The 27629-nt window shown below is 40.1% G+C and overlaps 2 protein-coding genes across 8 annotated transcripts in view; one reads left to right on the top strand and one right to left on the bottom strand.

Annotated features, from left to right (window-relative positions):
* The window catches only part of NOL7 (nucleolar protein 7), a 342745-nt gene that overhangs the window by 175029 nt on the left and 140087 nt on the right, over positions 1-27629 (bottom strand). The gene's annotated exons all lie outside the window — the stretch shown is intronic.
* MCUR1 (mitochondrial calcium uniporter regulator 1) lies at positions 187-24374 on the top strand. Of its 7 annotated transcripts, XR_014251317.1 has the most exons (11): positions 208-2692; positions 8309-8428; positions 11582-11685; positions 12164-12265; positions 13231-13272; positions 14102-14173; positions 18512-18565; positions 19921-20035; positions 21271-21365; positions 21677-21743; positions 23730-24374. XR_014251317.1 is itself a non-coding variant. In XM_082415208.1 (10 exons), the coding sequence occupies exons 1-9, from the start codon at positions 2011-2013 to the stop codon at positions 21333-21335; spliced, it is 1356 nt and encodes a 451-aa protein (XP_082271334.1). In that variant the 5' UTR covers positions 208-2010; the 3' UTR covers positions 21336-21365; positions 21677-24374. The 7 variants fall into 7 exon arrangements, 5 of the variants coding, with proteins under 5 accessions (XP_082271337.1, XP_082271336.1, XP_082271338.1 ...); XM_082415208.1 differs by having other exon boundaries at positions 21677-24374; XM_082415209.1 differs by lacking the exons at positions 21271-21365; positions 21677-21743; positions 23730-24374 and adding an exon at positions 21020-21098 and having other exon boundaries at positions 214-2692.

Raw genomic sequence — 27629 nt, 5'->3', positions numbered from 1 at the left:
TGTCTGATCACACTGGCCCCTCTTCAGCAAGAGTCCTGTTAGCTGGTTTAGCCAAAATCCCCCTTACTCCCGATGTTTCCTCTTAGTAATTTCCCATCCACTGCTCCCCACCCTGCTCCTGGGCTATAAATTCCCACCTGCCCCAGCTGTATTCCAAGTTGACCCCATTCTCTCTCCCTGCCACTACAACATTCCAGCACAGTGGTCCCCGTACCTAACGAGATAGCCCACCTCCCTTAAATAAAGTCTCCCTTACTGGGCTTTAAAAAGTGTAGTTGACTGATTTTTTCTTTAACAAGGGATAAATTACATATGTCCACACAAAGACTTATGCAAAAATGTTCGTAATGGCCTTATTCATAACACCCAAAAACTGGAAACAAAATAAATGCCGTCAATAGGAGAGTGGATGACCACATTGTGGCACAGTTATACAACGGAACACTACTCAACAATAGAAAGGAACTAATTACTGATAAAACAACATAGATCAATCTCCCAGCTATTACATTGAAGACAGACACAAGACAGAAGGAAGTCAGATGAAAGGCAATGCTTATTGTATGATCCCATTTATATGAAGTTCAAGAACAGACCAAATTAGGCAATTCCCTGGTGGGCCAGTGATTAGGACTCCACGCCCTCACTGCCGAGGGCCAGGGTTCAATCCCTGGTCGAGGAAGGAAGATCCCACAAGCCATGCAGTGTGGCAAAACGAACATGTTCTATATCTTGTTTGGGTGGTGGTTACATGAGGTATACAACCAATTGTTAAAAATCATCAAATCGAAACAAGATCTGTGGATTTTTATTGCATGCAAATTATACCTCAAAAATTACAAAGGGCTTTCATTAATAAAGTTTGTGCCATTGTTTATTTAACCATTCCTCTGTTGGACATTCGTTTTTTTCCATTTTTTCACAATCATAAACTATGATACAATGAATATCTTTGTGCATATATTAGGTTGATCCACATGAAACTACCAATCTTCAACATTTCGACCTATAAAAATGACAAGTTCGTATGGTCCAATCTAGTAGATTTTTAATATTTTGGACTATTCTCTTAGGTTAAATTTTCAGAGTTGGGTGACTTAAGCAAAATTTACGACCGTAAAACACTTTTGTACATATTGCTAAATTGCTTTCCCTACCAGTTCTACAAATGTATAATTCCTACCAACCTTTTATGAAAGTGTCTACTTGCACCTTAATATTTTTAATTCTTTATATGTTGACAGCCACTTCCACAGCCATATGCCCTCTCTTCTCTCTTATCAGCACTTTGTAGCCCTCTTATGGCTCATAACACATTCTTCTTCCCTCATGTATCGTACACATATGGGTGGATAAGAAAACAACTCCTAGAGGACAAGGACAATCTCATTTTTCTTTGCATCTTCTAGGCTGGTGCCTTGTGCCTTTCATTCCTTCATTCAAGAAACAATACAGAGTTCACACAACGGACCAGTAACTGAGACAGGTGCAGTAGGCATTCAAAAAGCTCACTGAACTGAATGCCGCTAGTATCAGATATCCTTTTATACCAGTAGGTCTCATTTGAAACTCAAGCCCTTACGTTTGAAATTCCCAGATTGAGACTTTCTCACTTCTATGATACACTAATCCGGAAACAAGCTCTGAAAGTTTAGATTTAAATGTGTGGACTATGTAAGTGCTGTTCCCTCGGCCCTGTTAATAATTCCTTAAAATGCACCCCAGCGCTAACACATTGGGGGACTTCGGACGGGGAACGTCAGGAAAACCCAAGGCAGCCCGGTGGTGCACGGACTTTTCATGGGCTTCTGAAGGGCGCCAGGGTAACTATGTCTTTATAAGGACATCCGTGTATGTCCTCATAAATATGCAAATCGTGGCAGCGCCGAGCTCATTCCAGTTCCGAGAGGGCCCACACCCACCTCCTGGTCTTCCCAGTCGCCTACACCGAGCGGGCCGGGGGCTCGCTCTGAACCGGACTCGCCTCTCCAGGGGCGCCTGCTCCGCGAGATGTGCTCTGCCCCGCCCCGGGCGCCCGCCACCCAGCCCCTCCCTCAGCGCGCACCGGGAGCCCAGCCCCGCCCCCGGCGCGAGCCCGGAGCCCCGCCCAGCCGCTCAGCTCCGCCCCCAGAGAATGCCCGGAGCCCCGCCCGTCCGGCAGGAAAGCGCAGGCTCGGCGCCACCGCCCACGCTCGCTCCTGCCGCTGGTGTCTGGCTGGGGCCGCGCGTGACCGGCATGAGGGCGTTCGCGGGCCAGTGACCGTGTCGGGGATGGACTGCGGCTCCGTCGCGAACGAGAGGCCGAAGCGCCGCCGGCGGCTTCTGCTCTCCCTGGCCGCCGGCCGCGGTGGAGGCCCCGGAGGCCGCGGTGTCCCCACGCGCCGCCTCCTGCCCGGGCTCCTCGGCGGTCTGGGGGCGCTGCGTCTCAGCGCCCCGGCGGCCCGCGGCGGCGCGTCACGTGCCTCGCCGCTGCTCCTCCTCCTGCTGCTGCCCTCCCCGCGCCTGGCCGCTGCCACCCCGCGCCGGCCGCTGGCGGACTGGGAGCGCTCGCGCGCTGGGCCCTCGGCTGCCCCGGCAGGGCGCGGCGGCGCGAGGAGGTGCCAGCCGGGCCTGGCCCCGGGCGTCGCCTGTGCGGCGGGCGCGCTCCACCTGTGCCTCGGCCAGGTGGCCGCCCTCGCTTCCTCCAGGAGAGGTGAGGGCCGGGGCGGCGGGAGCTGGGCGGGTCAGCCGAGGTCGCCGGGCTCCTCCGGGCGTGGGGATGAAGGTCTGTCTGGTCCCGCCCTCTGGGCCACGCAAACCTGGGCTTCCTCGGGTGAAAAGACCCGAATTATTCAGAATGCGAGCACCAGGTGTCTGAGCAAATCGTGATGGGCTGCGGCGGGGTGGGGTGGGGGCGGTGCGTGCGGGCACAGCGCACGCGCGTTTGTAGAGCCGTTTTGTCAGGTGCGCCGCCCTTGGGGGCGCGGGTGAACGGGTGTGCAGGAAGCTGGCGAGTTGAGGCTCGAAGCTCTGGGAGACGAAGGGATTGTTTCACAATTTAATTGCAGACTCTCGTGGGTTCATTACTCTGCCTGGCACTTTTCTGGGAACTCGCGATGGTTATCAGTCAACAAACTCTTTTCCTTCTTGGCGCTGAATTGTAGCAGAGGAGATTAATATATTTACATATATAATAACATCTGATAAATGCTGTCGGAAAAAATAGAGGGGGTAAAGGTTAGGAGGTGGAGTGGGCCTTCAGTTGCTAATTTAAATGGAGTCCTCGGAATAAGTTTGTTTCATTGAGAAGTTGGCATTTCATTAAATACTTTAAGGAGGTGAGACCAGTCACGGCCTGCATGAGAGTAGACTCAGTTTACTAGATTGCAAATTGCCGATTAAAAAATCTTCTGGGAGAATCGTTATTAATTAGCAAACTTGGCAAAAATCTAACTTTGGATAGTCTATGCATATCCATCAGTGGCTATCAGTAACTACACTGATGGCTATTTAAAAAAACGTTTTTCTCAACAGACATGCTCAGTAAATGTTAGTTGCATCTAAAATTTAAGAATACCTTTGGCTGGGGGAGAAACTGGTTGGTAGTGCAAAGAGTGAAAGCAGCTTTGTGTACAGAGGCTGGGAAATGAGTGGTGAACTCTGTCAGTGTCCTGCAGTACCTGTGAGTCTTTATTTCTGTACTTTGCCTTTTGTTGCTCTTTTTTTGACAAACTGGTAATTTGTGATTTGGTTTCCTCTCATAATTCCATCAGCTAATGAGAATTTTGTCCCTTTGTCTTCAGCCTAGTGGTCTGTTTGGTGTCCAAGGTTCTCAGTAGAGCTACTTAGACTTAAGGATGTTTATGAATAGGAAATTTGTGCTCAGTTTCCTCCTCTTTCCAGGGCTAACTTTGGGCTTCTTTTGTATGTGTGTTTTCACATCCTTTTGATATGCTGAAGGTCCCCCCAAAGGAGAATTACATATTACACTTTAACGTAGCTCTCTTTACTTGTTTCCCGGTTATTAGTGGGAATTCATAGTTCTTGGGCCTCGTTTTGTTGTCACAATAAAGGAGGAAAAGTGAGTCAGAGGTGTTCCCAGTGCCAGAGTACTGCTGTGTCCCCAGGCGCTGCCCTATGATAGAGGCAAGACGGATTTCACCCGCCATCAGCCAGAGTTGGAGGGCCAAGTGGCAAGTGACCAGGCCCTTTCTCCTCTTTTCAGCCGCAATGTATCTTTGAAATACGCTTGCAGTTTTGTTTTAAATCACATGAATGATTATTGTTATTAGAAAAAAGGAATTTGGGACTAGAATAATCCCGTCACTTTTCACAAGCCAGCTCTAGACCCAAATGTTTTCAAGCTCCCTGACCCACGGGACAGTCCAGCACGGTTCTGAAGTGAGCAGGGTGGCTTGTAAAGAGCCCTGTAAGAGGTGCAATCATTCATTCATTCAGTTATCTGCCATCCAGCTTGGGCTGTTCTGTGTCAGGGTCTCTTCTCATGCAGGCCAGTTTTTGCCCAGGGCTGGAGATAAAGGATGAACAAAGAGTTGCCAGATTTAAGTGAGCTCACTTACGTGAAAAGGAAAGACCATAGGTGAAGAGCAGAAAGGAGTTCATCTCAAACTTTCTTTCTAGATAGTCTCTAGATTTGGATCTTAGAATTCATACAGTTGAATTTTCTTTTAAGTTATTTCTGGCCTGCAGTATACCAGGCCCTCTCCTAGTGACACAAAAATAACTGACTGGCCGCTCCTGGGGAGCTTGGACTAATATACAGACATGGGAATAAACGTAAGTGCTGTGGTAGAGCTATCTGTACTGGGCTGAGAGCACAGATAAGGAAGCAATAAAGGTTGCTCCCTGACCTGGGAGGAGGTAGCAGAGAGAACCTTACAGGGTAGCATAATGCCCTGCCCGGAACATAATGGATGCTTAGCACGCTGTCACATTAGATAAGGAAAGGTAAAAAGGATGCTTGTAATTTACCAGCTGAGAAAGGGGAGCAAGCCAAGCTTAAGGAAGGAGTACCAAGGTCTGCACGTGCAGGAAACAGTAGTTTAGGTGGCTAGAACAAAAGCTGAAAGGATAAGTGGCTAAATTAGGACAGGCTTTGTATGCCTTGCCAAGGACCTTACACTATAGGCTAGTGCTTCTTTGAATCTAAGCACCATCCCGCCCACCTTTTTTTTAACCATTAAACACACATATGCATACACGAGTTGTTGCATTTTATATTTTGTCAGTCTGCAAACTGTGTTTGGTACAGAGTGATTCCTGGCTCTCTGGTACTTACCTTGGTGCAGACTGTGACCACAGCCACCCCACTCTTTCCACGTTGCTAGTCATTTGGGAACCACTGCTATCGTCTTACAGAAAAGCAGCAGATCTGTAGGGTCCTGTCCATGTCACATTTTTTGCTTACTTGGAATTTCCTTTGAGTGTTTAGGGGTTGAGAATAAGAGTTGATTAGCTGAAGTATTTTTCTGGTCATTTAGGACAGGTACTGAGAAAACCTTTGAACTTTGAGTTAGTAGATGACTATTCTGTCCTCTCCCACTCTTCTACAACACCTGGCATCATGGAAAAGTAAGAACAAGTATGAAGCAAGATTTTTATATAGCTATGTTTATTACATTTAAATGAAAGATTTTTTTATTTTATATTATCTATCTCTGTTTTTCTTTTTTCTTTTTCTGTCAAAATGTCTTTTTTAGTGTGATTGTAAGGAGCTGTTATGTTTAAATGTCCTTTCTTGCGAAAATTAGTTTTCGAAAATTAGTAAGTTTGCATTGCAGTTCTATGTTTTTTTAAAGCTGTTTTTTGTGGCTTGTGGAACAGAAAAGCCAGGAAACCATTACTATACTACCTCCTTCAAATGAGCACCTTGAAACAGGTTTACAAAACAGGTTGGATCTGTGGTTAAACGCACAGAAATCTATAGCAAAGGTAATATATAAATTGTTAGAACACGTCTCTCCAAAGGTAGGCTTTTGCAAAGACAAGGAAAGAAAACTACAGACCAATATCTTTATGAAAACACTAGCAAACCAAATCCAGCAATATGTAAAAAGGAGTATACACCATGACGTGGGATTCTGTCTCAGGAATAGCAGGTTCACTTAACATCTGAAAATCTATTCATGTAGTACACCATATCCACAACATACAGGAGAGAAACCACATGATCATCGCAAAAGACAAAGAATTTGACAGAATTCCATACCTCTTCGTGTTAAAGAGCACTTGACAAGTTTGGAACAGAAGGGACCCGCCTCACCTGATAAAGGGCATCGGAAATACCCACAGCTACCATCATACTTAATGGTGAAAGAAGGAGTGTTTTCCCTCCAAGGTCCGGAGCAAGGATGTCTGCTGTCACCATTCCGTTCAACACTCTACTAGAAGTTCTAGCCGGAGCAGTTGGGCAAGAAAATGAAAAGGCATCCAGATTGTAAAAGAAGTAAATTATCACTGTTCACAGATGACATGACCTGGTACATAGAAAATTCTAAGGAATTCACTAAAAAAACTATTAAAGCCTATAAACAAATTTAGCAAGATTGCAGGATACAAGATCAATATACAAATTGTACAAAAACAAAAATCAGTTGTATTTCTATATACTAGCAACGAAAAATCTAAAAAACAAGTCCCTTTACAGTAGCATCAAAAGGAATAAAATACTTAAATTTCACCCAAAAACATGAAAGTTATACTCTGAAACCTACATATAACATTATTATAGAAATTAAAGACCTAAATAAATGGAGAGACATCGCATGTTCATGGTTGGAAGAATTTAGTATTGTTAAGATGGCAGTACTCCCCCAAATTGACCTACAGATTTAACACAATCTCTATCAAAGTTTCAGGTGGCTTCTTTGCAGAAATTGATAAACTGATTCTAAAATTCATATGGAAATGCAAGGGACTCAGAATAGCCAAAACAATCTTGAAAAAGAACAAAGTTGGAGGACTCACTTCCTGATGTCAAAACTTACTACAGAGTTACAAGTAATCAAGAAAATGTGGCACTGGCAGAAGGGCAGACATATAAATGAATGGGATAGAATGGAGAATCCACAGATAAATCCTCCCACTTATAGTCAGTTGATTTTTGATGAGAGTCACAAGACAATTTAAGGGAGAAAATAGTGCTGGGACAATTGGACCTCCACATGCAAAAGGATGAAGTTGAACCCCCATCCCACACCATATACAGAAATCAACTCAAAAGGATCAAAGACCTAAATGTGAGACCTAAAACTGCAAAACTCTTAGGAGAAAACAGATGTAAATCTCTGTGTGCTCAGATCAGCCAGTGGTTTCTTAGATAATGACACAAAAAGCATAAGGAACAAAAGAAAAAGATAAATTGGGCTTAATTAAAATTTAAAAGTTTTGTGCTTCAAAAGGCACCATCAAGAAAGTAAAAGCCAACCCACAGAATGGGAATATTTGCAGATCATACATATGATAAGGAACGTGTATCTAAAATATATAAAGAATGCTCTTAATTCAGTAATAAAAAGAAAACCCAAATTTTTTAAATGGGCAAAGGGTCTGAATGGATATTTCTTCAAAGAAGATATACAAATGGCCAATAAGTGCATGAAAAGATGTACATCTTTAACCATCAGGGAAATGCAAATCAAAACTACAATGAGATAACCACTTTACACCCAATAGGACAATTATAATAAAAAAGACAGATAATAACAATGTTGAGGATGAGGAGAAATTGGAACCCTCATACAGTTAGTCCTTCAACTGATGACGAGGTAAAAAAAAAAAATTGGCATATCTATACAATGAAATATTATTTGGCAATAAAAGGAAATAAGATGCTGACATACTACACGGTGGCTGAGCCTTGAAACTATCACTGTATGTAAAAGAAACCAGTCACAAAATATCACATATCCTAATGATTCTATTCAAATGAAATGTCCAGAGTAGGCAAATTCATAGAGACAGAATATAGGTAAGTGATTGCTGGGGGGGAGTAGGAAGATGAGGGGGTGATAGCTAGAGCATAGCTAGAGGGTATAGGGTTTCTTTGGGGATGATGAAAATGTTCTGAAGTTGATTGTGGGATGGTTGCACAGCACTGTAAATATACTGAAAACAACTGGAGTATACATTTGAAATGGGTGAATCATATGTATCTAAGTTATGTCTCAATAAAGCTGTTGTAAAAAACCAGATAGACTTTTGAGGTATGCCCTGTTTTTTCATGGTGCTGAGTTGCTTTTGTTTACCATCAAACATCCACCTGTTTACCATCCACCTGTTTTGAACCGTATTGTCCTTTCCATCCTAGAGCTGAGCGTCTGTGCTGGGAGCCTGCATCTGAAGAGCAAAAGGAGAGATTTCACCTCTTCTCGGAGTAGGACGCTCTACTTTGACACCCATGCCTTAGTGTGTTTACTCGAAGAAAATGGTAATCCTCTCTCATTTGGTTACTCAGTGCCATAGAAAAACACTATAAATTAGGACTTCCCTTATGATCTTATCGAATTTCTCATATTTCTCTTTGACTTTTTAGTCTGTAGGTAATCTTTTGGTCAGTCTCCATTTTTTAAGTCCTTGTTTTTTGTTTAAGGACATTTTTGCTTCATCAGTACAATTGAGACTTTTCTCCCACATATTCTCTTTGTCCAAGTGAAGCGTATGTTTATAACATTACTCTGGAAGTATGGTATTATAGGTGAAAAATTAGACATAAGCCAGCAAAACTCAGGAACAATTCCTATGACAGCTGTCTAAGCACAAAAGTGATAGTTTTATTCCTGTGCATCTTGTGTGCTTTAAAATTTTTATGAAATTGAAATGTTGCTGAGCAACAATTACTGATAATTTCAACTTGTGATTTTTAAAAAAATATTCAGACTTTTTCTGTTACTGCTGTTGAGTTAACTAATGTAAAAGATTGCTCTGACATGTATGACAGTTATTGAAAGTGCACTTAGTATATAAGTAGCATTCTCATATTTAATCTTATCTAGACAAATATACAATTTAATACACATGATAATTCTCTCTACTGTGACACATATATTCTCAAAATCAGAATCTCAGATATCATAGCTTATGTCTGAAATAAATCTGTGTTTTGACTTTATTGTATAGTTATTCATCCTGTTGTGTGTGTTCATATCTGAAAAGCTGCCCTGTGTAGACATGCTTTACGTGCGCAGGACAGCGTGTTGGGGTGGATCTTTCTGTGCTTATGTGGGACAGTTAGCAGCTCTGGGTTCGAGCTCTGCCGCGTTCCAGCTGCGTGGTCTCACAGTCCTTTCTGCCTTCTCAGTTCCCATTTCCCCCTTGGTAGCGTGGGCATAATAAGAATTCCCAAGAGCCCTTTGAGTATTAAGTAATGTACTTGAATGAACTTTGGGAAAACTGTCACATGCTCTGTGATAATTTTTACAGCTTTTCTTCTCAAACTTGAAACAGTTGGCCTTTTTCACCAAGACTTCTTTCAGCTCAGAATTTAAAAAAGAAAAGTAAAAGTGAGAAGAGGGGCATCTAAAACTATCTTGTTAAGCAGAAGTCTTTCTACTTTTCTTTTTTTTCTTTCTGTTTCTTTTCTTTTTTCTTTTTGATGGACCTGTGTTCTTGTATTCAAAGTAACCAATTGTAAAAAGACATCTTAGAGATAATAGGGGCATCTCAACATAACACTAGATGTTTGATGATATTAAAGGAACATCATTAATTTAGTTAAGCGTAACTATGGCCAGATAGCTGCAGTGGTCCCAAATCCTGTTTCCCAGTGAGAGGTGGTATTTGTTTCCCCTCCCCTGCTTTCAAAATCCATTTATGTATTATTTTTGACAAATTAAAAATAGCAGATGTTGAATGTTTAAAATGTGATGTTTCAGTATATGTACTGCCTGCTTTTCTTGATTTTCAAACCCTGGCCCATGAATATTTGCATATTTCAAGACCAGTGATGTGAAGACCCCACTGGATGTAGGGTGTGAAGGTGCTTACGTGAATGATGGGTGTCTGCGATGGCTGGGTTAGGATAAGGCCAGGAAGGACCCCTCAAGAAATGTTCCATCCTTTATCCCTTTTTCTCCCCAGAGTTATGTCTCCTGATTTACAAAACTGTCTCTGTGTCTGTAATCTCACTAGCCCTGATTCTGTCCCATTCTCTCATTCCTACAAAAAATTAATTTGCATATGGCAACCCAGGAGGTTTTCAGGCTTCTCCTTTTCTTATCCTTTCTCCTCCTATAGGTGGTTCTAAATTATAAGTCTTTAAAGTTTCTTTTCTTATCAGCGTAAGTTCTCTTTGGTCTCCCTCTTTCTTTTCTTCATAATTCCCAAACCTAATTATGTTTAACTATGAACCCTTATTAATAAGTTTTAAAATTTTCAAAAGACATGTTCGTTTTTTAAAAATTAGGGAGACAGAAAAGAAACAAGAAAAACTACTCTGAATCCCAGTACCAGAGTTAAGCAGTGTTCACATATGGGTGATTTTTTTCTAGCTGTTCATGACCCACACGTTGAAAATTAAAGGATTTTGAATAAAGTGAAAAGAGTAGGTCTTTGGAGGTCTTTTTGTCTCCTTTAAATTTGTTGCTTTGTTTTTTTTTTGATTATAAAAATTGCTTAATCTCATCCAAATTGAATCAGTTATAACTTTATACAAACAAATATGCCATGGATTAATTACAAGAATCAGTAAATTCTTCTGAAGTTCTTATAGCTGGAAATATTTAACAGAAAGAATTGTATTCCAGGGACTTATGCATCTTAAGCATTTAAAATTAAGCATTTTAATTAGAATTTTCAATGTGAAATATGTTACTACCTAAAGTTATTAAAATCAGCACTGCTGACTTGAGTCTTTATTAAAAACAGTAGCACTGCTGAGTTGAGTAATTCAGTTCAGCAGCATTTATTGAGTATAAAAGAATATATTTTTTTCCAGTTTGAGCCCCCCTCACTCGTGATTGAGGAAAATTATGGAAGAAAAATGTAAGAGCCAATTTTGTCTTTTAACATTAAGTAAATTAACAGCTGAATTATTATTTATATAGCCACTGATTTGACCGATTTGTGCTGGAAATAAAATAAATAAGCTTTCTCTGCTTAAGTAAATTATTTTTTACTAACATATACATTTTGAAATTAAGGAAGTCACATCCATTGTAGAAAATTTAGACAACATAATTACCTAGAATCTTTGTTAAATTACAGAAGAAATAAATTGTTTCTATAATTTTGAGTCTTGCATCTTTTCACTTGACCTTGTACTGCAGGCATCCCCTGTGTCATTAGGCATTCTCTTTTTGAAAACATGGTTTTTGATGGCTAGGAGGGACGTCAGAGCTCAGTCATCCCAACCCCTCATTTTACACGAGGAAACACTCCGATGTGTCCTACTTGTTCCAAGTGACAGACACATCACAGCCTGTGGCTAGACTCTACCTTCCTGCTACACTAGGCTTTCCTCCTGCTTCTGAATTCAGACATCCACCTGCATGTGTAAGTTTCCATTCTCTCCCTTTTCTATGAAGGATTTTTTTATTCTGGCAACTAGAGTCTCCTGAGTGTCTGTCTTTGTGTGTTTGCCTAGGGTTTACTACTCAACAAGCAGAAATCATTGTCTCTGCCTTAGTCAAGATCATGGAGGCCAACATGGATATCGTCTACAAAGATATGGTCACCAAGATGCAGCAGGTAGCTTTGCTGGGGCACTTGAGCAAATTTGAAATCTAATGATGGGGTATTATTTGTAATATATGTTTGGGGATAATATTCTGTTGAAAAGCATATAGTAATTTTAACATAAACGAGAGACAGATGGTTACAGTGGCGTAAAAAATATTTATTCAAAGCTATTTAGTCAGCTGTTATAGAATCACTGTGTTTGAAAACTGACTATTCTAGTCACCATGCTTTAATAAATGGAGACGTGGCTAGAATTATAGCAGCTGGTCCTCTGACTGCCACCCTTTTAACTGTGATTCACTTGATGCCGATACTGGAAATGAGTTCTTATTCTTTTCTCATTTTCAGAAAGAGGAGGACCTTGCTGAACCTCTTTCTTTGTTCCCATGTCCTTCTAGCTTCTCAATAAGATGATACTGGGTAGAGACAGTAGGAGGTGGACTTCCTAGGCCAGACTAGGTTATATGTTTTGTTTCTCTTTTCCCAGGAGATCACTCTTCAGGAAGTAATGTCTCAGATTGCTAATGTGAAAAAAGATATGATTATTTTGGAAAAGAGTGAATTTTCAGCCCTCAGATCAGAAAATGAGGTAAAACTAAAGAACCACTCATATTTACCAAATGCTTTATATTAAGACATTGAGATATGATATACATACACAAAAGTGTACAAACAAGTGTATGTCTCGATGAATTTTCAGCATAGACTATCAGTCAAATCAAGAAATAGACCGTGACCAGTGCCCCAGAAGTGCTGCTGACGCCCCCTTCTGGTCACTCCTCCCACAGCGGAAACCATTATCCTGGCTAACATGGCTGTTGAGTGGTTTGGCTGTTCCAGAACTTTATTGGATGGAATCACAGCGTGTCTTGCAGTGATAGGTCATTCTTTTTCATTGTTTATAGTATTATAGGAATATGCCACATTATTCTACTGCGATGTATATTAGAGTTGTTTCCAGTTTGAGGTTATTATGAATAAGTGCTGCTGTAAAATATCACTTCATTTCTTAAAGTGTGGCGTTTGGGATCAGCGTTTAAATAAGTGCTGTCTTCGTGTCTTCCTTTATTTTCAGCCCTATTTAAAGTCCCATGAAGGAAGTTCATTTATTATCTGTTGGTCTTAATCTTATAAAAAACTGCCTAGCAAAAGATCCTTCTTTTGCTAGAAAAAGGTAAACTGTGAAACTGTCAAAGTTGTCTTGAAGTCAGTTATTTGAGGGCAGAATTAGTTAAAAGAAAAATTGAAGGAGGAATTAAAACAGGGCCTCTGAAGGGAGATGAATATATTGAAAACAGTTGTGTTACTAATTTTATGTGGCCTTCAAGATGGATTAAGACGTATCTCAAGACACACCATGATTGTAGTACCATCCTGGCACAACAATCATTTCTGCCACTGAGACTATTCAATTATGGTTGTATTCTGAACGTGGCCAAATTTGTGTTGAATAAGGAAAGAACTTGTTCATAAATACATGTTCTAATAGTTGTTTATTATGTTTTTCTTATCTTCTAAATATATCCTTGACATTTCTTGTTAATGTGTTTTTAGAAAATGAAACTTGAACTACATCGGTTAAAACAACAAGTAATGGTAAGATCTTCATTCCTGTTTGCTTGCTTGTTTATAATTACATAAGCTTAGTAATAAATATAATGTCCGAAATACTTATATGTTCTTAAAAACTTAATTCTATGTTAAATATTTGTGTGATGTGTCTCGAAAGTACACATTGGAAGATTTAACCAAGAACATAGCCAATGAATAAGTTACTGATGTCTGTAACCAAATTCATTAAAAAAATTGTGATCTAGAAGGAATGAAGTCATTTTTAAATAAAAAATTTTCTAAAATAGCCACCTGGAACCCTTAGATTATCTTAGGAGGGACTGTCTTTAGAGAATTACATGTGATTTTAAACGGCTGACTGTGCTAGCTGTTTGATTTTTTTTAAGTGGAAAGGAGGACATTGATGTTAAAGAAGAAAAGGTTTTGATGAGTGTCAGAAGGAAGACTTTACTTAAACCAGAATTTAATATTTTACTTCTTTGAGTCCATCTCTGCTTTCCAAAGTTGTCCAAGGAACAGCTTGATTCATAAATATCACAGGGTGATTGCATTGGGAATCTTGAGGTTAAAGCAACAATAACCCACTCTAGACTGACTTAAATATAAAAGGGCATTATCTGTATGTGTAATTGTGAAGTCCCAGCAGGGCTGACTGCAGACGTCGCTTAGCCAGAGTCTCCTGACCTCGCTAGTCTCCAGCTCCATTTCTCTGCACACCCCCGGCTTGGCCCTTTCCCTTAGCCCCTTCGGGGGGTGCAGTGGAAGCAGCAGGTAAGGCTCACACCCTCACAGAGTCTGGGTCTCTTACTTTGGATTTCTTTCTTTCTTTCTTTGTTGTTTGCCCTCCCACTAGGATGAAGTGATCAAAGTCCGAACAGATACCAAATTAGATTTCAATCTAGAAAAGAGCAGAGTAAAAGAATTGGTATGTTTCTTTACTAAGAATATAGTATGAATTAATTTCTTTGCAGCGTGGAACATTTGGTCAAGTCTGTTTACATACCGTTCACAAGTGCTGTTAAATATTTACCTGTATATCATTGTTAGACAGTTTTTTCTTTATTTTGACTATATTTTGAATTAAGGCTTAAATTTGATGCTTTCAAAAGTAACATTAAAATTAAAATCTTTGTCAAATCAAGTTTAAATCTTGTATGTTTCGGAGATACTAAATTATGTGTCACTTAGACATGAATAAAGAAATTAAATTCAATCTTGATCTATTTGATATTGACTTAAACCTCTTCTGGTCATGATTTTTCAAAAGTTAAGTTGATTATCTGATTTGAATAATATTAAATTATTAATATTAAATAACATTAAATTCTATGTTAAAAATTCAAGATTTAAAAAATATTTCCATATAGTTATTTTTTAATAGAGAAATCTTAATGACTTTATTGCATTGTTTTGAAGTGCAAATTCTGAATGATTCTTGAAGTTATATTAAATTGAAATTTTCTATTAGGGAAAGTAGTGCTATATATTTGTTACCAAAAAGATATCACAAAATGTGGGTTGTAAATAAGTGGAAGGGAGATATATATATATATATATATGACATATATATATACATGCACACATATATATATACACACACATATATATATATATATGTCTGTACAACAACTTGTGGGATCCATGCCCAGGACCTAAGAAAACTGTGGAAATATTGCTCCGCTGCCCTTTGAAATGCCTGTTTATGTGCATTTCAAAGGTAATACATATAAATACAATGTTTTTTCCCTCAGAGCTTTCACAGTAACTTCTTGTTTTAAATTTTTTAATTTTAATGAGATATAATTGACATATGACATTACATTTCAGGTGTACAGCGTAATGATTCAATATTTTTCTATATTGTGAAATGATCACCGCAGTAAGTCTAGTTAATATCCATCACCGCACATAGTTACAAAACCTTTTTTCTTATGATGAGAACTTTTAAGATCCCCTCTCTTAGGAACTTTCAGTGGTACAATACAGTATTATTAACTCTAGGCACCATGCTGTACATTACATCCCCAGAACGCAGTTATTCTGTAACTGGACGTTTGTACTCTTTGACCCCCCCTTCTCCCATTTCACCCACCCCCCCCTCCCCGCCCACCTCTGGCAGCCACCAGTCTGTTCTCCGTATCTGTGAACTCGGGTTTTTTTGGGTTTTTTTAGATTCCAAATATAAGTGAGATCATATGGCATTTGTCTTTCCCTGTCTGGCTTAGTTCACTGAGCATAATACCCTCCAGGACCATCCGTGTTCTTGCAAATGGCAAGATTTTTTTTTATTATGACTGAGTAATACTCCATCGCATATATATACGCACTACGTTTTCTTTATTCATTCATCCATCAGTGGACACTTAGGTTCCTCCCACGTTTTGGCTATTGTAAGTAATGCTGCAGTGAACATGGGGTACAATAAGTTGGATGTTTTATATGTGTTGGGTTGCCTCTAGTGACTTTTAACCCATCTGTCTTGTTCAGGCTGTATTTGAATTTATTTATTTATTAGTTAGATACCTTTTTTATTCTCAGCATAAGCAGAAATAGGGCATATACAGCATTTTTTACTAACAAAGAACTGGATGCACATGCAGAAACTGAGTATTCACAGTTGTTCATTGTCTCCTCATTTTTCACAATTTACTTTTAACCAAAATGTGCTACAATGATAAACGAAGCTAATACTGAAATTCAAACAAGTACTTAACTGTATTTTGGAAATGCCTCTGGATTTCAAGAGTTAAGTTGAGCTTTGTTATACAGAATAATTATTATGTCCATGTTACCTGTCTTTCTAGTCTTGAAACACTTTTAACCTTGAAGATTAAATCACTTAGTATTACTAAAATATGTAATGATCACTAGCATACGACTAGGATCTAGAAGAGGAAGAACTCTTTTGGTTACCTTTGTCCTTAGGGTTGTAGACTTAGCAGGAATTCCTTATTCACTTGATTTAGGAAGATGCCTGTAGCCAACCGAGCCAGGAAGAACTTCATATAGGAGATTGGGAGATAGGGGATGTGAACATGGATTAAAGCCAGTGAGTTTATGTGACTTACTAACCTAGCTGAGAAGTCGTTCTTGGTAATCCTAAATTCAGATTACTCTGAAGTGCAGTGCAGTAGTATATTAGTATGCAGCTAGCATGAATTTAACTGCACTGAGGAAGATAAGCTATTCAAACCTCTCATTCTCTTGTTTAATAAAGTTATAATACTGTTTCCACAAAATTAACTGTGGTGATATTTACAGCCAGTTTCAAGAGCAGTGTAGCCTGTAAACTGCTTTGGGGTGCAGGGAGATGGAGCCATATAGATGTTATTTTAAAAATCATGGCAGTCTGTCATACAGAGTGAAGTAAGTCAGAAAGAGAAAAACAAATACCATATGCTAACACATATATATGGACTCTAAAGAAAAAAAAAATGGTTCTGAAGAACCTAGGGGCAAGACAGGACTAAAGACGCAGACGTAGAGAGTGGACTTGAGGACACGGGGACAGGGAAGGGTAAGCTGGGACGAAGTGAGAGAGTGGCATGGACATATATACACTACCAAATGTCAAATAGATAGCTAGTGGGAAGCAGCCGCATAGCACAGGGAGATCAGCTCGGTGCTTTGTGACCACCTAGAGAGGTGGGATAGGGAGGGTGGGAGGGAGACGCAAGAGGGAGGAGATATGGTGATATATGTGTATGTATAGCTCATTCACTTTGTTGTACAGCAGAAACTAACACACTATTGTAAAGCAATTATACTCCAATAAAGATGTTTTAAAAAAAAATCATGGCAATATCAAGACTTAGGTTTTTCTTTTCTCTTGTGGTTGAGTCAATATTGACTCAGTGAAAACTGGAGTTTTAAGGGGTGCAGAAAATCCCATTCCACCCTGCCCTCTGGTGGTGATCTGACGCATAGCTCGCTCGCGCGCTCTCTCTCTCTCCCTCCCTCTCCCTCCCTCTCTCTCCCTCTCTCCCGCTCTCTCCCTCTCTCTCCCTCTCTCTCCCTCTCTCTCCCTCTCTCTCCCTCTCTCTCCCTCTCTCTCTCTCCCTCTCTCTCCCTCTCCCTCTCCCTCCCTCTCCCTCCCTCTCCCTCCCTCTCTCTCCCTCTCTCCCTCTCTCCCTCTCTCTCCCTCTCTCTCCCTCTCTCTCCCTCTCTCTCCCTCTCTCTCCCTCTCTCTCTCTCTCTCTCTCTCTCTCTCTCTCTCTCTCTCTCTCTCTCTCTCTCTAACCCTGGAGTTGAGCATTCTTTGGTCCTGCAACTAGTTCTTGGTTTGGGGTTTTGGGTTTTTTTCTTTTTTTTACTCCTAAGCAATGCTGTTTCTATACTTTATCCCCCTGGTAGTCACAGGGGAACACTGTATAGCTAGAAAGTTTCTAGATACTTCAAAACCATTAATTTTTTTCCCTATAACAATGTTAATTTATTGAAGTTTTTTAATTCTTTACTTAAATTATAGATTTTCATTTGCTCACTTAAATCCTAACGCCCACCACTTAGGAAATGTGTCTGATTTTGGTCTCAATGTCAACAAAATTGCACAGTATCTTTGCACAGATATTAATAGCCAAAGGCAAGATACCATTTTAATTCTGGGTAGAACTAGTCAGTTCCCTTAGTAACACTGGATTGTGACAATGCCCATGTGGGTTTGTTTTTTGTTTTTTTCAATTAAAACCAACGTGTGATGGTTTAGTGTATTTCTTGTATCTGTATATTTACATAGTGTTTTATAATCACAAGGCAACATCTATGTCACAGAATAATATTCCTTGAAACTATTTTTTTCCCAACTTTATATCTTTTCTCTCTTCTGTCTAAGCCTCAAATAGTGACCAATTTTGTTTGTGGTTACAATGGGATAGCTCCTAAATTGAATTGTTACCCCACTTTTTTCAACCCTCTCAAAGCCAAAAAGCATATGTCCATCTAAATTGGTCCCAGGGAATGCTGTTATAATAGTGGGAGGGACCTAGAGACATCCCAGCGAAGAGATGAAAAGAGAAAACCAGCAGAGGGTGGTGGAGGATGATAAAAGGGAATCCAGATGTTGGAGCGATGAGTGAATATAAATAAGGAACCGCAGAACACAGATCAAAAGGAGAAGGCAAGTAGGCTACTTTACCCTAGGGGTGGCTTCTAGTGGTACATATTCTTGGAATTACTGAGACCAAAATATTTAAGGCACCAGAGGAGGAGGAGGAGAGAGAGAGGAATAAATCAGAATCTGACCTGTGTTACGTGTTTGTTTCAGTATTCATTAAACGAAAGGAAGCTGCTGGAAGTAAAAACAGAAGTGGTATCATTGGTAAGAAAAGATTCACTTTTCATCTTGCAGAACTGAAACTCTACCCTTGAAGCACCATCCCCTCCTTTTCTTCCTCCCCTGGCTGCCACCATTCTATTTTCTGTTTATGAATCTGACTATTCTAGGTCCCTCATGTAAGTGGAATCATACAGTATTTGTCCTTTTGTGACTGGCTTATTTCACTTAGCATAATGTCCTCAAGATTCCTCCATGTTGTAGCATATGTCAGAATTTCCTTCCTTTTTAAGGCTAAATAATATTCCATTGTATGGATATAGTACATTTTGATTATCCTTGTGGCCATTGTGAATAATGCTATGAACATGGGCATACAGATATCTATTGGAGTTCCTGTTTTCAATTCTTTTGGGTATATATACCGAGAAGTGGAATATCATAGGATTTTTTGGTACACAAAATACTTAATTATCTTAATGAAACTTTAAATCTCAGTGATTGAAGAATAATAAGGAATGGAGATGTTTTATTACATTTTTAGCTTATGGCATGCGTAACTTATTTTCCATCCTGTATTACCTGGGACCTCTGAAACCTGCAAGAGACTTCCATGAGAGAATACTGAAGTATTCCTCTGGAATATTTTACTCATCCAGGCATTTATTTCCATATTCATTACCTGAATTATTCGCCACAGGGAACTACTTAACTTGCCCTAGGACTTTTAATGAAGTATTTCCAATGCTTTTATGCATTAATGAAATGTTACAAACCCTTTATAACATCAGCCAAACTTACCACCCTTTGGGAGTTAATTGTGTATCTGGTTTAACTGTATTATATTTGGGAAAGAACGCGTATAGGTCCTTGGTATAGCCAAGCCTCATAGTAATAAAACACTTGGCATTCGAACTATAAAGGAAGAAAACTTTTTAAAAATGTGAATGGAAATAGCATCAAGGCAAGCGCTGTTGCTTTTAGATTACCTAAGATCCCATTCATGTTGTTAAAGCACTTTCTGTATACCTTTCACTAAGGAATTCAGAAGGATGAGGCATGGTCATTGCCATTGAGAACAGACCAGCTTCATAATCTTCATCTTATCTGCAGAGCAGTCTATAATTTAAAAAGCTTCCCTCCATCAGTTATCACACTTGATTCTCTAAACAGCTTATGTGAAGACAGGGCCAGTGTTACCTTTTTCTTTGTCTCAAACAGAAGGAAACAGACCTAGAGATAGCTACAGCCCTGACCAATACAGTACAGCATGAGGCTAGTAGAACTCAGACTAAAGCCCAGGTCTCCTTAATCTGATCCTGTTGGGAAGGGACTCTAGGACTAACAGCAGAGGGGATGCATCCAAAGTGGTTTAACGCTGTGAATCTTTCTTTTAAAAGCACGCGCAGCAAGATCGGGCCATCACGCAGACAGACAGGAAGATAGATACCGAGGTTGCTGGCCTCAAAACCATGCTTGAGTCACACAAGCTTGATAATATTAAATATTTAGCAGGTAAGCCATTTTGTATCTAGATAGTTAAAACAAGCTGAAAATAAATTTAAACAAAAAAAAAACTTTTTTAAAATTTTTTGGCCGTGGCATGTGGGATCTTAGTTCCCTGACCAGGGATCGAACACGTGCCCTCTGCAGTGGAAGCGTAGAGTCCTAACCACTGGACTGCCAGGGAATTCCCAAAATAAATAAAATTTATAAATTAAGTCAAAGACAGATATTGCATTTGATTGATTCTAACACAATTTTTTTTTCATGTTTTAACATCTCTGAAATTGGAAGGCATCTTACAATTTCCAATAGATGGAATATCATACAATAATTGGCATTTTTTCTTTCTTTGTAAAGTACATGATTTTATTTACTACTATTGATGGAATCTTAAGTTTCATGTGATACTGTCATCGAACTATAGTTATTTGGAATTATTTTTCGTGACATTCAAGATGGAATATTTTACAGATAGTTGAGTTGTGATCTTTTCTGCTTCAATAGGTGACACTCCTTATAAGGTGTTTTTTGCTTTTGCAATTTTTGAGCCAAAAGAGGGAAGGAAGATTCATGTACCAAAAAAAACTACTTAGCCATTATTTTAACTCAGATTTAACATTTTGGATCAATCAATATTTTGAAGTCTAATTGTATTTAGAAGTAGGATTTGCTCATCAAGTTAAAGGGTATGTCCCTATGTGTTACCTGTGCATATACTTTGTGACCACAGAATTTTTGTGATTCTGTACTTTTACTGAAAAGTTTTCTTGGATATTGGATGCATTTGTACTTTAAAGATGATGGTCTCAGGTGTGGGGTTTTTTTAATAGGCAGGTGTTTCATGGGATGTGGCACATCAGTGAGCAAGCCAAGTTTCTTGGGTTTGGTTTTATTTTCTTGGTGGATATGTGTCTGTTTTTTTAATAAAAAGATGTTCCCGCAAGTAATTGTTAATAGAACTAATACTATGCACAATTGTTTTTTTTCTTACAGGATCTGTATTTACGTGCCTAACAGTAGCTCTGGGATTTTATCGTCTGTGGATATAATAAAGTGTCTATTTAAAAGAGCATTTTATTGTTTTGCCTTAAAAATACCAGATTGCTGTGCTTTTTTTTCATTTCCAATTTTAATGCTGATTTTTAATTTAATGCATATTATTTATTTTATGCAAATTATGGACATATAACCAAGGCAAAGAAATGAGAAATTTCATAACTGCTTCTTCCCTCTTTTCTGTTTAGTTGACTTTATAACTCTGAGTGGTGGTGGACGAAGCAAAGAAGACTCCACTCAGCTGGGCCAGTGAACTTGGTCTAACCTTTGGGACATACCAACAGTAAATATTTGTATAACTCTCCACAATTTTAAATCTTTTGTTTTAATCGAGGATTAGGGGTCTCCAATTAAAAGGCACAGGAGCTTTACTAAGTGCTGAAGAATCATTGTAACCAAACCTAGAGCACTGAATCCTCTTCACCTACTGACCCAGACCCTAATGGCAGCCGGTCCCTGTGTTAGAGGTTGAGTTTCAAGTCCAGTTGGTCGGTAGCCTCATGCCACATTGTACTTTACGCCCAAAAGAGATTTTTTTCTTGTAATTTCCATTGTCGTAGTTATTGTTCTGTTCATTTTCTGTGTGCCTTCCAGCTAGAAAATCTTGTTGCCTGATGAAGCATTGTGATTGGGATGCAGACTCTCTCAGCCTCCTAGAGTGGTAACTTCCTCTCCCTCCCTCCCTCCCTCCCTCCCTCCCTCTCACTTGGCCCCTTCTCCTCTCCTCCCTCTTGGTGTGAGAGTTGTTACAACGCTCCAGGTGTGACACTGCCTGCCTAGAAAACAGGCTCGCTCTCGGCATGGAAGTCTACTTCAGTCTGTGGGACAGGGTTTCTTCCTTCTGGTCTTCGTCAGCTTTTTATACAAGGGAGGCACAAGGTGTAACTCCTGTAGCAATATCTGGATATGTAGATAGTGCACGTACTTTTCAGAAATGTCTTTAATGAATACGCCTTTGCCCATTACAAGCTCAGGTCATAGGCTTTGAAAATTAGATAACTGTCATGCTAGGTATCATCCTAATCTAGGTTGATTTCTTTGGTTGTTAAAGACATTCTCATACCAACCTTACCTCTGTATTTAAAACAAATTCCAAGATACAACTGGGGGTATTTTGGAGACGCACATTCTCATCTTACTTGAATGACCTGCACGTAGAGAGAATAGCATTTGAGAAACGATGACGCTGAATGGCAGCTTCCTGTCTTTCTCCACATGCACGCGTGTGCACATCACCTGGTCCAGTGGAGAAACCACATAGAGACTTCTGGATCAAACTGGTACAAGTACCCATCATCACTGTTCCATCCACACTGGTGAAAAGTTACCCTCTGTCCTTTGGGTGTCATTTCTAAACTTTGTAAAGTGTAAGTCATTGCCTTGTTTGAAACATTTGTGTAGCATAAAGATTCTGTGCTCCAGATAAGTATAAACATCAAGTACTTTGGCATGAGTGGTGTAAGTTTCAAAGTGAATAATAATTTAATCTTTTTTCAACTAGATCCAAAATTATGTTAACTGGCTCATAAAATATTTTATAGATATATTCTTCCCCTTTCAGAGAAGGAGCCCCAGAAAATACTGTACATTTAACAATTGCCCTAAGTATTAAAGAGTTAAACAAATGACATCCCATTAAGACCACCTTTGCAATATAACTTTGGCTAGTAGGAGCTTGAAGGAGCTTGGAGCACAGACACTCCTCCAAAATAAAAAGAATCCCCAAGAGGAAAAAGTACTGTGTGCAATTCTGTTTCAAAGCAAATAATAACTTTTATAGGTTAAAAACAGAAAGTGAAGTGACCTTATAGCCTGACAAGATATTTTTTAAATAACAGTTCAGTTGGGTGACTCTGTCCTCTGTCACAAGTATCCCAGATGACATTCCTGCTGGTGATGATGGGGGCCACATCAGTCTGTCAGTTAATTTGGACCACTGATTTTGCCGCAGAGTTCTCTGCAGTACAGAACAGCCCCCCACCTTCCCTGCCTTGAGAACTCTCCTTTTGGTGACCTGGATTGCATGCGTGTACGGAGGCTGGGAGGGTTCAGGACCATGTTCCCTTTCTTTAGTCACGTGTATTCTACTTGAAAAGCATAAGCGCCAGAAATACAAGTATACCCTTCCTGGTGTGGGCCCAGACGTCTGAACACGTACGTGACTGGGACTGGACACAGTGTGATGGCTCCTGAGCTCACCGGGCTTAGAGGATGCGGGTCACTTTAGGAAACTCGGCATTAGCACTCATAAGGGGGAAGATGCCTGGCAGAATTCCCAGATACCCTGCGTCTAGCACGTGGGGAAATTAGCCTTAGCAAGGTCCTGAAAATTACCCCTCCAGGCACAGGTGCCTAAAGCAGAACGTCAGGTGGTCGGAATCTGTATTCCCTGTTCGTGCACAAATCACTTAGGAGGTTCCTCCGCCCTCCTGCGTTCTCTCCCCTCCCCTACTCTTTGTCTTTTTTAAAGAGCTTGAACTCCAGCCCCACTCCTTTCCTGGACCCTTACTAAGCGAGCCTGTTTGTGTGTGCGGTTCTTTACAAGAAACGTGAATTTTGATTTCTGTGCTGGTCTAAGTCCTCAGCTGGTTTTGCAGCTCAGTATCTAACAAAACTCAATCTGAATGTCTTCGTCTTTTCCCTTAAGTATGCCAGTTACCTCAGCTGAGAAGTCACAAGTTCAGGAGGAAAGGCTTGACTCAAACCAGCCATCTTACTGGAATTTGCCTCTGAACTCTTTAAAAACCAAAATCCTGAGCCGCGGTGTCCCTGTCGCTGCCTGGGTGGCGTCCCTTTGCCGCCACATGGAGCCATGGGCTTTTCCCTCTGTTCCAGGCGCCTCCTTTGCAGCCTCTCCTCCTGTTAATTAGCTGTGTCAGCGTTGGCAGGCACCTCTCTTCCTCCCCCCGATATGCTGTGTTCTTAAGAATTTTGGCGTCATTTCTGAACAAATGTCATATAGATGGCACTATGGAACTCATGTCTAGAAAACTGGCTCTTAACATATGTTTATCAAATGTGTTGTGACTTTTCTGACACTAAAGCAAAAACATGTTAATCAGGAATAATTTATTCTTTATATAAAATGTTTGAGACTGTTTAACCTTTTATCAGAATTTCATTTGGAAAATATCAGTCTTTCTACAGATTTATAACCTTTGTTCCTCTGATTATAACCCAAACCATTTCTTAACCCTTTCGTTACTTAAGCAAATATTCAATTACATTTTACTGTATAATAGAGTGGGCATAATATTTTTATGATCTAAAATAAAATATTTAATTCTCTCTATGTGACTAATATACTTTTCTATCTGTTCCAATTGAATGTGAAAAACTAGAACAACTTCTGCCTACGCTGTATTTCAATTATTCCCTCCAACTGTGAATGGTAACATTCCTATATTATTTTTTAAATCTAATACCTGAACATTTGGATTTGCATAGAGGATACGTTTGAAAGTGATTGTTTGATTTACAAAATACATTTTTTTTATTCAGAAGAATTCTTTTTGCATGCTCGTGTAAAGTGCTTTAACTCCTTGCTTGAGGGGAAATGAGGTTTATACGCAAGTTTTTAAAAACTGCTGAAGATTCAGGTTACAGGTGATAAAATCCAAATCAGACTAGCTTGAGCAAAGAACTTGCTTTTCTTGGCTTACATGATCAAAGTTCAGGAAGAGCGAAACGAAAGTGCCATCAGAACTCACCTCCCGGCACCTCACGCCTCCGCTTTTTCTCTCAAACCAACTTCACGTGTGCAGGAGCAGCCAGCACATGCTTTAAGACTTAGGATGGGAGAGTTCCACTTTGGAAAAGCCTGGAAGGAAGAATCCAGAGCAAGCAGCTAAGGTAGCAGCCAGAGGAAGGGTCCTGGGAGGGTCCTCCACGCTTCTGCCCCAGGACCTGTTCCACAAACGTGCCACCTCTGAAAAGTTGGGCTCTTCTGAGTTTCCTGCAGAAGCTGATCTTCCATGGGACAGACGTCTGCTCAAGAGGAAAGCAAAGGAACATGTTGGGAAGGTGGATAAATGAAAGCCTGGAAATTAATTTTAGGTACCATTTTCTCCAACCGTAAATCTTACTAAAGTTAGAGTCACATAAAAACTGCCTAGATTTGAGGGGGAGCCGTAAAGTTTCTCAAAGGCCCTACATGATCTGCATGTGAAAATGGTGTCCCAGATGTTCGTCATCCATCTGCCTTCTCACCTCAGTCCCACTTTCGCATCTGTGGTGTGCAGACAAACTAAAAACCTGTTCTTTGCCATGGGCCTTTGATTTCTTTAAAAGTAAGAAAATTGTTTTAGAGAAAGACATTTTCTAGGAACAGCTTTGTCTCTGGAATCTAAACCCCTGGCATTCCACAGCAGAGTCTCACCACTGTTCAGTGTGCTGGCAGCAATGTCTCTACCTTAGTTCTGCAGTTTCCACTGGAGGGTCAGAGTAGGACACCGGCAAGGGATCGTGGTGGCCACCGTCAACCACAGGGTCTGAGCCCGGGCATTTCTAACAAATAGGGAGCAGTGAGCTTCTGCTCTTTCCCATGTCGCAGGTATGTAGAGAACTATTTTTAGGCCAACACGCAGGAGTAAGAAGTTGATACATGCTCACATTTTACAAGGTCCTAACTATTCCTTTCAAATTAATTTTTTTTTTTTTTTTTGCATGCAATCTATGCTTCAGTAAACCCGGATCCGTTGTGCATGATTCTGAAGTTTCAAGTCAGCTTATTAAAAAGCCCAGGAGCTGCACTCACAGCTTCAGCTCAGCATGTTGTTTCTGCACTTATTGTCTTTCAGGAAAAGTTTTTTAAAAACTTTCCTCCTTGGCCGTCTCAGACTCAGACTCCACAATCCACATTCCCGCAGGAGAAAAACAACTGGTTAGCGGCCTCTTGTCCTCAGCATGGAAGTCAGTGTCTACCTAGCACAGAAGTATTTTTCACTAGTTCTCTTTTACTTTCATACTAGTTTATGGTTTGCATGAACCTCACAGCCTTCCAAGAGGCACTGTAACAGGCAGTGCCTCTCTCAAACCTCAAGAATTGCTGTCTTGGAAATCTCAGTGGTAAGACTTTGTGGGGAAAAGATGGAAGCCTGGGGGAATCAAGATATTCAGTGAACCCATGAGAGCACTTGGAATTTTTTTTTTACATTTGTATCAGTTGGATGCTTTCAACTGCAAGTAACATAAAACTAACAGTGACTTATACCTCATGACTTTTATTACTAAAGTGTACAAATAGGTGATTCTCAGGATTGGTTGGCAGCTTAACCCTTTATCTTTCCACTCTTACCTTCCTCTGTGTGTTAGCTCCCAACTTCACCCTTGGGATTGCCTGATCACAACGTGGCTGCCACAGCTCCAGGCATCACATCCTCGCACAGCAACATCCAAAGCAAAAAGAGATGCACAAAAAGGGCTCTTCTCATATGTCTCTCTCTTTTTAATTGGGGAAAAAGATCTTCCACCCTTCCCACAGAAGTCTTCATGTCTCATAGGCCAGGACTAGGTCACATGGTAGCAAGACAGGTTGCAAAAGGGAATGTTTAGCTTTTTCAGCCTCTCTGGTAGGAGGCGGGCAAGGAAGAAGGAGTCTGGAAATGGTTGTTGGTTGGCATTCAACAGTGTTTACGATGTTCGTGAAAATAAAACACAGGCTACAGACTAAACAGAGCTATACGACTAGCTTGATCTGAAATTCGAGGGGTTGCAGGAAGTGCAAAAAGGAAGTCTACATTTCGTAGAATTCGAGGTCGGGAAGGGATGTCTGGGGCACAGTCGGTGGCCCTCAGGCTTGTTCAGGGTGGGTGGACCTAGAAGGCATCATGTTCTTTACTGAACAATATGTTCTTTGTGAAATGCTGCAAATTACTGATGTATCTAATTGCTTCCTACAACACAGGAGAGGTGTACCTGCAGAAAGTCTGCTTCTGATGCATGTATGCAATTAAATCAAAAGGTCAGGGGTTCATGGAAAAAGAATGTAGCTGTTGCACCAAGCATGGCCAGTGAGATCTGGGTTTTCTGCATTAATACTTATGTGAATGCCTTTACTTGGCTATGAACACCAGCAAGTGGTAGGAGGCAAATCAGTAGCAAGTCCACAAAGTTTAAGAAAACTCTAAGAGAAAAAGTGAAAGATGGAGAAAAGTCTATTAACTTCTTCCTGCCAATTAATAAAACCATGATTATTTTGTTTGGATAGCACAATATCTTGGTCTGGTTGCTAAAGACCAGTTTTTACAGGCAGATAGTTCCACAACCACTAATATGATGAATCAGGAGTCCTGGGCTGAGCCCCCTTACCAGCCTTACCACTTGCTTCACTCTTGGGAAGGCGTTTAACCTTGCCAATCCTTAGTGCCATATTTCTAAAATAATAATGATAATGGGAATAATTATAGAGCATTTGTTTACTGTCTTACAGCCACAGTTCTAAAGCCTTTACATGCTCACTAAATCTTCATCGCATCCCTAGGAAGTACGTACTATAATGATCTCTATTTTACAGATGAGGAAATCAAGGCAGAGAAAGTTGAAATAA

The sequence above is a fragment of the Balaenoptera physalus genome, assembly GCF_965194825.1.
Source record: "Balaenoptera physalus genome assembly, chromosome: 11".
In the NCBI taxonomy this organism is placed as follows: domain Eukaryota; kingdom Metazoa; phylum Chordata; class Mammalia; order Artiodactyla; family Balaenopteridae; genus Balaenoptera; species Balaenoptera physalus.
This window is presented reverse-complemented; position numbering and strand designations above follow the sequence as displayed.